Source organism: Phocoena phocoena, chromosome 1 (assembly GCF_963924675.1).
Source record: "Phocoena phocoena chromosome 1, mPhoPho1.1, whole genome shotgun sequence".
Lineage (NCBI taxonomy): Eukaryota > Metazoa > Chordata > Mammalia > Artiodactyla > Phocoenidae > Phocoena > Phocoena phocoena.
In genome coordinates this window covers 109,935,042-109,946,070 of record NC_089219.1, presented here as the reverse complement: position 1 = coordinate 109,946,070, position 11,029 = coordinate 109,935,042, and the positions used below count along the sequence as shown (strand labels likewise).

Below are 11,029 nucleotides of genomic sequence, written 5' to 3'. Positions count from 1 at the left end.
CTCTGCCATCCTGAAGTGGCGCCTGCTGCAGCCCTCCCTGGTTGCTTTATTTATTTATTTTGCACCAACAGGGTTGCTGCAGACTCATTCTTGCCTGGTTTAAAAAGAGAGGAAAAAAAAAAAAAAAAAGGAGAAATGCTTTCTGGCTCTTCTCTCTACCTCGGTCTTGGCAGCAGCCGCTGCAGCAGCAACAGCAGCAGCGGCGGGCAGGGGGGCAGCGGGGAGAGAGGCGCAAGGGGAGGTGCGGGGCAGAGGTGCAGCTCGAGCGGGACGGGCCCCCAGCCCCGCACAGATGCAGTGCCCAACTTGATGCCACCCTCCAGCTTCTCTGGTAAGTGCCCCTACCTCCCGTCCCAGAGCTGCAGCTGCCCTTCTCCATAACGTTCTCAGAGACAAGGCCAGACCCGTCAAGGCTAGAGGGTCTGTGCCCACCCCAGGCCCAGCCAACCATCGATCCTGGCCCCATAGGACTTTGATGGGAAAACTAAGATGGCCCAGGTTCTCCGGAGGGAAGGACTCCAAGCAGACCTCCCTCCATTTCCCGGGTGCTCTCTCTACCTCTGGGAAGGGTTTTCCTGCAATCTGTGTGGATATTCCAGAAATCTTACCTCCAAGAGAGAGCCCCCTCCCGGTGTAGGTCCCCATGCCTCACTCAGGTCTGCTTTAAAGAGGATATCCAGGATCAGATGGGTCTCTGGACTGCCACATAGAGACAAGAAGAAGAAAGCTCCCTGTTCCTTGAGGGTGATGCCCCAGACCCCAGCCCCATACAAGGAGAGAAAGTAGTGGTCCTGACACCTATCTCTTCCTGCAAAGTGGCTGGAAGCCAGTCCTGTAGCCGTGGAGATTGGCAAGGGAAGTTTATGATTACATTAGCGACCTTTAAAGAGAAGGGGCCAGATCCCCAGCCCCTGGCCCAGCGGGCTTCGGCGACTAAGAGGACATTCACAGGAGTGGCAAGGAGGGAAGCTAGGTTACACGCTTCACTGCACTTTTGCTGAATGCAGGAAAGAAGGATGAGCAGGAACTGCAGCAGTAGTGATAAAGAGCTAGCTGTCAGGTGGACTTACCAGGGGAATGAGGGTGGCTGGGACATTTCTCTGCCTGGAGAACTCTCAGCATGCCAGCCATACCTGTTAGGTGGGGATTGGGAACAGAGGAGTCTGCTCAACAGCCTCTGCCGTGCCATTCTTTCTCATGCCCAGGCCTCAGTGTGGTGTCCTACGTCCCTCTGCTTTTGGGCCTCTTTCTTCAGTTTCTGAGCTACTACAGTCCTCTGAATTAGCTATAGGGTAGCCACCAGAACGATCCTTCTAGGAGAGGGCATAGAATGGGAAATAAAGGGGAAGAAATCACACCATCTCTTAAACTGCCTCTCCTAAGTCCCACCTGGGAGAAAATGGGCCGTGGGGTAGAAAGCTGACCCTGTAGGGCCCAGAAAGCCTGAGGCCTGAAAGGTCAAAGGTGATTGGGATCTGCAGCTAGAAAGAAACCGAGGCCTCCTGCCTCAGTTGGCTCAGTTGGTCCTATCTCTGTAGCATCCCTTGCCAATTCCAATACCTCCCCTCCCTTGGGGTCCCTGTTGTCCCTAAACAGGGTGAGTCTATGGGACCTCTTCTCCTCCATCACCTCAGTCAGGCTCCAGTGGTCATCCGCCTGATTTTGCCCAGGCCCCTGGCACCCAGAAACCACTTTAAGTTGACAGGCTGTGCACACAGACTGTGCCCAGAGATCTGCTGTGCCAGCCAAGGGCTCCCTTGGTCCCCACCATAGCGTCTGGCCAGGCGCTGTCTCTCCTCACTTGTCTATGCCTACCTGGCTCTCAGTCTGTCTCTTGTGTTTTTCTCAGGCAGCAGAGGCCAAAGGGGACAAGAGATCTCCCTCAGACTCACACACTAGGCTTGAGTCAAAACACCACGAAGGAGGGGTATGAGAGAAGCCTAAGTCTGAGGACCAAGCAACAAAACTGGGGCATCTCTTGGGTCCCTCACACCCTAATGTCATCTATAGGGGAGGCGGGGTTGCCCTTGGGGTTCTTGTGAGGGATTCACGTGCCCCCTGCATCCTGTGCTATATCTAATGTGCAGCTTGGCTGTCGTCCACAAGGTGTTCTGGGGAGATTGGGTCATGTTAGTCTGGGGCCTCAGGCCCTGGGCCAGGCTGGAGGAGTGCAGAGAGGCAATCAGTGGAGCCTGGGGGGCAGAGCTGAGGCCCACATGCTTCCCAGCCTTGGATGACTTAGTCAAGGTGATGCCTGTCTCCAATCAGGATCCAGGGATATGATCCCCCTTAAGCCGTAGACAAAGCTGTGGGAAGATAACCTGGGAGAAGGGTGGGCAGAGAGGGACAGAGCAGAGATTGGGAGAGCAGCTATCAGGGAGAAGGGACCTGAGGTATTTCTGGATCTCACAGATGTAGGGAAACTCAAAAGTTACTTCCCTGCTGCTTCCTGTCTCCCTCCCCTAAAACTTTCCCCGCTTGACTAGGGTTCCATGAGCTAGTAAGCACTTGGCCTGTTACCCAGGTTGGGAGGGGGAGAAAAGTACAGAGTCCCCTTAGAGGAGCTCCAGAAGGCTCCAGGGAGGTGTGCACCAGAATTCCTCCCAGATCTGCACCCTAGTTGCTGGCCATGCTGAGATGGGTAGCTCAATATCTCTCTCTCCTCTAAGGAGGCCCAGGGAAGTCCAGGGTCCCCATCATCTGAAGCCACTTTCCAATAAGGGCCATGTCATCGTCTATTCCAGGATTGAAGAGGGGATGGCTGCGGCCACTACTCCAAAGCAAGCCTGGCCCCCCATATTTTTCCTGCTCCTCCTGTCTGGGGGGAGTAGCGGCGGCTGCCCTGCTGTGTGTGACTGTACCTCCCAACCCCGGGCAGTGCTCTGTGCCCACCGGCGACTGGAGGCTGTACCAGGGGGACTCCCACTGGACACCGCGCTCCTGGACCTGAGTGGGAACCGCCTATGGGGGCTTCAGCGGGGAATGCTCTCCCGCCTGGGCCTGCTCCGGGAACTGGACCTCAGCTACAACCAGCTGTCCACCCTCGAGCCAGGGGCCTTCCATGGTCTGCAGAGCCTGCTCACCCTGAGGCTGCAGGGCAACCGTCTGCGAATCGTGGGCCCCAGGGTCTTCTCAGGCCTGTCTTCCCTCACGCTGCTGGACATTCGCCTCAACCAGATTGTACTCTTCCTCGATGGAGCTTTCGGGGAGCTAGGCAGCCTCCAGCAGCTGGAGGTTGGGGACAACCACCTGGTGTTTGTGGCTCCGGGAGCCTTTGCTGGACTGGCCAAGCTGAGCACCCTCACCCTGGAGCGCTGCAACCTCAGCACCGTGCCTGGCCCGGCCCTGGCCCGCCTTCCAGCGCTAGGGGTCCTAAGGCTCCGAGAATTAGATATTGGGAGGCTGCCGGGAGGGGCGCTGCAAGGGCTGGGGCAGTTAAAGGAGCTGGAGATCCATCATTGGCCACCTCTGGAGGCTCTGGAGCCTGGGAGCCTGACGGGGCTCAATCTCAGCAGCTTGGCCATCACCCGCTGCAATCTGAGCTCGGTGCCCTTCCAAGCGCTGTACCACCTGAGCTTCCTCAGGGTCCTGGATCTGTCTCAGAACCCCATCTCTGCCATCCCGGCCCGGAGGCTCAGCCCCCTGGTGCGGCTCCAGGAGCTCCGACTGTCAGGGGCATGCCTCACCTCCATCGCTGCCCACGCCTTCCATGGTTTGACTGCCTTCCACCTCCTAGACGTGGCGGATAACGCCCTTCAGACACTGGAGGAAACAGCCTTCTCTTCTCCAGACAAACTGGTCACCCTGAGGCTGTCTGGTAACCCCCTGACCTGTGACTGCCGCCTCGTCTGGCTGCTCCGGCTCCGCCGCCGCCTGGACTTTGGCACATCCCCCCCTGCCTGTGCCGGCCCCCAGAACGTCCAGGGGAAGAGCCTGAGGGAGTTTTCAGACATCCTACCTCCAGGGCACTTCACTTGCCAACCAGCCCTGATCCGAAAGTCCGGGCCACGATGGGTCATTGCAGAGGAGGGGGGGCATGCCGTTTTCTCCTGCTCTGGAGATGGAGACCCAGCCCCCATCGTCTCCTGGATGAGGCCTCAGGGGGCTTGGCTGGGAAGGGCCGGGAGAGTAAGGGTCCTGGAGGATGGGACGCTGGAGATCCGCTCTGTGCAGCTACGGGATAGAGGGGCCTATGTCTGTGTGGTCAGCAATGTAGCTGGGAATGACTCCCTGAGGACGTGGCTGGAAGTAATCCAAGTTGAACCACCAAATAGCACTCTCTCTGACCCCAACATTACCATGCCAGGGATCCCAGGGCCTTTCTTCCTGGATAGCAGAGGCATAGCTATGGTGCTGGCAGTCGGCTTCCTCCCCTTCCTCACCTCGGTAACCCTGTGCTTTGGCCTCATTGCCCTCTGGAGCAAAGGCAAAGGCCGGGTCAAACATCACATGACCTTTGACTTTGTGGCACCCCGAGCCTCTGGGGATAAGAACTCTGGGGGTAACCGGGTCACTGCCAAGCTCTTCTGACCTTTCCTTCCACACTGGGGACCCACCCAAGCCAGCTTCAGATACCAAAGGGGAAGAGAACCAAGGCTGCTTGGACCAGAAGCTAGTCCCAAACAGCATAGATCTCCCACGCCTCCTGCCTGCACCATGCCAGCAGCTAATGCCGCCTCCTGATAGCCGGCCTCCCTGTGCTTTTGCAGTTTGAGGATAGCATTGTCATGTCTTCCCTGAGGGTCCCAGGAAGCTGAAGATATAGACCCTGTAGTCAGCCCAGTCCTTCCCCCACCACATACAAAGCAGGAAATATAACCCTCCAGTCTGCTAGTCTAAGCTCCAGGCTTCCTTCACACCCACCTACACATACCTTAATAACCAATACCAATCGCCAACCACAGCCATAGATTACTTCAGAGATGGGGCTGGGAAGTGCCACTTGCTTCTTGGAGTCTCTGCTCCTCAACCAGGTGGTCTCTCTCTCTCTCTTTTCTGCTCTGTCCCCTCTCTAGGGGCAAACAACTAGGGCCAATGACCTCAAGCTAAGGAGAAGAGGATATGACAGGGGAGTGTGGGACGGGAAGGAGGACAGACTACACACTGGCACTGAGTGTGCATGAGCCCCACCACCTGCCTCTGTCTGTCACAGCATTAAACCTGTTGCCAAAAGGCCATGACAGTAGCAGCCACAACTAAATGTGATCTCTGGAGATTTCTTCAGTCTTTTCCACCCCTTATTTCTGTCAGATCTCCCCCTTCCTACCCTTTCTGCCTGCCCATTGAGCCTGTATCCTAATGGCCTTGCCTGAATCTAACGAGCCTGACAACCAGGGGTTTACGCAAAAGGCTGCCTGCCATGCCTGGAGATATCAGCACGCCCAGCCCATTTCAGTGTCAACCCTTTCCCCTGTACTCTCCCTCTCCGGAGTTGGAGGAGAGATCCTCTGCCTTCCAAAGGATCCCTCTGCAAAAATTTCAACCCAGGGCACCCAGCTCCTTCCCTTCTTTCTCACTCTGGTTGGAATCTCCCTAACATTCCTGTATTGCAGATCCCTGGTGCCCTTGATGGAGAAAGCAAGAGAACTCCTAGAAAATGACTAACAAAAGCAAGAATCTGCAGCTGTTAAAGGAGAGAGACCCAGAACACAGCAGGACTAGGTTTGAAGGAACAAGGTGGGAGGGGCACTGCAAGCTGTAGTGAAAAGTGGAGGAAAGAAGAAGAAGCAGGAACCACCTGCCTTTCCACCGTCCTTCAGCAGTTTCCCCTGGTTCCGTGTTTAGTGCAGCCCCGGTGGGAAGCTGTCTTTGGATAGAGGTCGCTGTCTTATGGAGACCCCAGATGCAGAAGCAGAGTGGGAGGAGGAGATGCTGACTGCCTCTGAGTGTACTCCAAAGAGAGGCCAAAGCAGAGCTAGAAAAAGTAGAGATGCTGAGAGCTCAAGGGACGGGGCAGCAGCGTCAGCATCACCGGAAGGGGAGGAGTGAAGGGAGAGGAAAGGAGCAGGGAGGAGGGGCCGAGAAGTGGAGAGTCACGAGGTCCCTGGGAGACACTCTCTCCCTCTCTCTCTGCCGCAGCATCTGCACGGCGTCCTTAGTTCCCCTCCACCCTCAAGAGCCCCACCCACCCCTCACCCAACAATATGCAAAGCGTCCTCAGCTCCCTAGCCATTCCTGCTGCCCTTGTCCTTGCCCTGAGGAGACTCATTAGGAGATTCCCAGCCCCAACTGTCCCTGACAGGTGAGAGAAGCTGGCGCCATATGGGGGCAGCCAGACTTCACCAGCAGGCAAGCTCTTCGGTGGGGCAGAGGTGGGAATCTGGGGGCAGGGGCCTGTGGGCAGAGGTGAATGTGAGAGAGAACCCGGCAGTTTGGAGAGTGAGGCTGGAGAATCACACAATCTTGAGCATCCGGAGCCTCCAACCTTGCTCCTGGCACCGTGCACACACAATTCCCTTAGCATTGCAGCACCTCCCCTCTCCAGTTTATTAGACAGCCCAAAGGTTGTCTAATAACCTTTGGGCACAGCCCTCTCCCTCATTTCTAAAATCTTCCACCAGTAGCTTGTGAGATTGGGACTTGTGGGGGTCAGGTGCTAGAGGTTCTCATACTAGTTGCCCACACTGCAATTCAGAAAAGGGCAGAAGCAGCATTGCTGTTCAGAGAAATCTACTCTGGGAAGCCCGCTGAGGCAGTGGGGAATGGATGACACGCGTCTGGATTGGGAGATGCTGCTGCCTGAGTCCCACAGCCGCCAGAGCAGCCCAACAGAAACAGAATGTGAGTCACTTATGTGATTTCAAGTTTTCTAGTATCACATTAAAAAAGCAAAAGAAACAGATACAATTAATTTTAATACTCTTTTATTTAACCCAGTGTACCCAAACTATGATCATTTCAACATGTTATCTATATAAAAATGAGTAATGAAATATTTTACATTATTTTTTCATATTAGGTCTTTGAAATCTAGTGTATATTTTACACTTACAACACATTCCAATTTGATAACTAAATTCTCACCAGAAATATCTGATCTGTTGTTAGGTTTCATAAAATTCACTGTTGAGAAAGTCAATTCACACATCCAAGTTGTTCCATATTAAAAGTTTTCCAATAACTAAATCAAGTATTGGTTTTAACATTTAAATTAATTGAAATTAAATAAATTTTAAGTTCTACTCCTCAGTCACACTAGCCATCTCTCAAGTGCTCAGTAACCACATGTGGCCAGTGGCTACAATATTGGACAGCAGAGCTCCAGACACTGTAACTCTGGGTGTCGACTAGGGCCTCCTCAGCAGAGGTGGGCAAAGTGTCCCTCGAGAAGCACATTCAACCTAGAGGAAATGCCTGTGGGGTTTCCCCCACTACCACCCCTTGCTCTCCGGACATGGCCTTCCCAGAACACCTTCAGAGAGGGACGCTAGTTACCGTAACAAGGTTACTGCAATGAGCACTTCCACAGTTTGTCCAATCATCAGAAAGCCAGCCCCTTACCCCATCTGCCTGGAAAGGCTGCCCTTAGCTCAAGGGTGTGTGTGTGTGTGTGTGTGTGTGTGTGTACAAGTGTGTGACAGCAACCAGGGACACAGTCGTGGAGATAAAAGAAAAATAACATTTATTCTGTGTTAGTGGTTACATGTATGTTTTCTTATTTAATCCTCACATCAACCCTATAAGACAGGGAATCTTGGCTGATGGAACTAAAGGTCAAATAGATTAACTTGCTCGGGTACACAGAGCTGGTTAGTAAGGGAGCTGCTTCTGGACTCAGGGCTAACTGAAAATCCAAATGCTTTCCACCACACTGCCATACTGCTCAGTCACTGTCTGCTCTTATAACCCCCTTCCCCAGAGTCTCTCAGCTGCAGGAACTGACCTGTGAGAAAGGTAGAATCCAGGGGTCATCCCCAGCCCCACCCACTCTGAACAACTCTTTTAAGGGGAACTGGGGTCAGTTGTTGGTCCTCACCTTCCTTCAGTAACTCTAATGCACCTGATTCAGGAAGCTGAGGATTTGTTGTTAGTTTTTAATCTTTCTTCTCAGTCTCCCCCAGCATCCATCTCTCAGAGAGAGGCAGGAGACTCTGGGTAGGACTTTTGCTCTTAGCAGTGAGTGTGGTGATGATTCAGGCCGGCGAGCGTGTGAGATCAGAGGACTCCTGAGTCCTCTTCCTCCAAACTGCTTTGTAAAGGGGAGTTAAGGAAGGAGACTTAGAGCTGGATGGTGGTGGCCAGAGAAGCTGAGGAGAATGTCTCTCTCCTAGGACACCCTGCCACAATTCATCAATCTGATCGAAAGACGAAAGAGTAGCACCAGTATAATTTCTGATACTAAGGCCCACATTCCCAGTTGCTGGTTTTTGGTGAAGAGCCTTGAGTGACGGGGGAAGAAGGAGTGATTCCTACAATGGACGAAGGGAGTGTGCTGTTTTCCAAAACCTCAGATAGCTGAATATCATTTGAATGGTTTACATGTTATCCAGGAAGGGAACTCTGTAAGCAGCCAAGGCTCTAAACAAGGCTACTGCGTTTGAGAACCCCTCCCTGCCCAGCCCTTTAGCTAAAGTCTACTTTCCTGCTTTGGCTTACCGAGTGGAAACACCTGCCCACTGCACTCTCCAGACAACCCACATTCTATGTTAATTAGTTTCACCTACTGCCACCTGCACCTTGTTCAGAACACCCTTCAGGGAAACCGAACTGGACTCTTCAGAGCGGGAGATGAGAATAAAGAAATCACAATTCACCCAATCCTAGTCTCTCACAACTCAATCTTTGAATCCTGGTTTGGGCTCTTAGAGGGGGAATGAGATGACAAATCCCAAATACACAGTGACTTGAGAGTGATCATCTCACCTAAAGTTTTCCTTTCTACTCCCCAGTCTCCCTACCCAACCAATTAGAAGTCCACCCTCCAGAAAATTTCCAGGAAAAGTGATTACACCTGGCTTTTCACTGCTCTGATTAAGAAATTAATCCTGTGGTTTAATTTTTCATTTTAATCCCTCTTTTTGGACTTCCACTTCATTTCCTTTTCTTTGCTCACCAGCTCCCATTGGAGCTGGAAGATGATGAGCCCATAAAGTAGGCCTGTGCTTTTTATTTATTTATTTATTTTCGCGGTACGCGGCCCTCTCACTGTCGTGGCCTCTCCCGTTGCAGAGCACAGGCTCCGGACGCGCAGGCTCAGCGGCCATGGCGCACGGGCCCAGCTGCTCCACGGCATGTGGGATCTTCCCGGACCAGGGCACGAACCCTTGTCCCCTGCATCGGCAGGGGGACTCTCAACCACTGCGTCACCAGGGAAGCCCGGGCCTGTGCTTTTTATAGCAACAATGGACACTCTTCCTTAGGTCTGAACTACTCTTTACCTTTTTAAAAGTAAAAATAGCTATAGCAATCAAGGCACTCAAATACCTAGAAATAATCTTAGAAACTATATATGTAAATTTTACCTGATAAAAACTTTAAAACGCTACTGATGGGACATCAATGACTTACACATGTTTATAGGAAGATTCTATATCATAAATATAACAATTCTCCCTTATGTAATCTAAAAATATGTGATTCCACAAAATAACATTAACAGTATACTCAGAAAGGAAATTGTGGTATAGTCCCAAAATATACTACTACATGGTGATGAGAATGAATGGACTAAAACTACACACAATAATATAGCTGAATGTCACAAAAATAGTGTTGAACAAAAGAAACCAGACACAAAAGAGTACTTACTGTGTGATTCTCTTTGTATAAAAAACAAAACAAGCCAAACTAGTTTCTGCTACTAGGAGTCAGAAGCAAGTTTACCCTTGAGGAGAGTAGTGACTCGGAAGGGATAATGTTCTGCTTTTATGATCTGGGTGTTGGTTACACAAATGTGTTCCATTTTTTAAAATTCATCAACATGTATGCTTTTCATCTGTGCACTTTTCTGTGTATATACTGTACATCAATTTTTAAAATTGTGGTAAAAATAACACATAATGTACATCAATTTTGAAAAACAGTATGGTACTAGAACATGAATAGAGAGATCAATGGAACATGAAAAACCCAGAAATAGACCCAAATACATGACAATTTGGATCTTATGAAAGGTAGCATTCAAAAACAATGGAGGAGGGCTTCCCTGGTGGCGCAGTGGTTGAGAGTCCGCCTGCCGATGCAGGGGACACGGGTTCGTGCCCCGGTCCGGGAGGATCCCACATGCCGCGGAGCGGCTGGGCCCGTGAGCCATGGCCGCTGAGCCTCCGCGTCCGGAGCCTGTGCTCCGCAATGGGAGAGGCCACAGCAGTGAGAGGCCCGCGTACCGCAAAAAAAAAAAACAAAAAACAAAAAACAATGGAGGAAATATGGGTTATTCAATAAGGGTTGGACAAGACAAAACTGGATCACTATTTCACACCTTAACACCAAAATAAATTCCAGGTGAATCAAATATTTACATATGCAAAAAGACACTATAAAAATATTTAAAGAAAACATAGGATAATTTCTTAATAATCTTAGGTCATAGGACACTTTTCTAAATATGATATGAAACCCAGAAGTTATCAAAGAAAATGCTGACAAATTCAGCTACATAAAAATAAAAAATACTTGCATAACAAAAACGTCACCATGAAAGTAAAAAGACATAGGACAAACTGGGAAAGGGGAAAAATATTTTCAACTTACACATGAACAAAAGGCAAATATTAAAAGTCCTGACAACCAATAGAAATATGAACAAAGTGTATGAACAATTTACAGAAAAATAGAAAGCAATTGTCACTTAAGCATATTAAAAGATGCTCAACCTTATAAGAGAAATGAAATTTTAAATTGCAGTGAGATGCCATTTACACTATCAGACTGTCAAAAATCAAAAAGATTGATAACAGGCTGTATAAGCTTGCTGGTGGGAGAGAAGATTGGTAAAACTTGCATGGAAGGCAATTTGGCAATACTAACCAAAATCCTTTTCAAACATTGTTGGTGGAATGAAAATGAGAAAAATCTTTGTGGGAGAAAG

The 11,029-nt window shown here is 50.6% G+C and overlaps 1 protein-coding gene across 1 annotated transcript; it reads left to right on the top strand.

Annotated features, from left to right (window-relative positions):
- The first annotated feature begins 2,757 nt into the window (after positions 1 to 2,757).
- On the top strand, positions 2,758 to 4,530 carry LINGO4 (leucine rich repeat and Ig domain containing 4). Its single transcript, XM_065897505.1, has one exon. The coding sequence runs from the start codon at positions 2,758 to 2,760 to the stop codon at positions 4,528 to 4,530; it is 1,773 nt and encodes a 590-aa protein (XP_065753577.1).
- The last annotated feature ends 6,499 nt before the right edge of the window (positions 4,531 to 11,029 follow it).

Coding starts and splice junctions, on each gene's coding strand:
- LINGO4 (XM_065897505.1), top strand. CDS start 2,758: ATGGCTGCGGCCACTACTCCAAAGCAAGCCTGGCCCCCCATATTTTTC.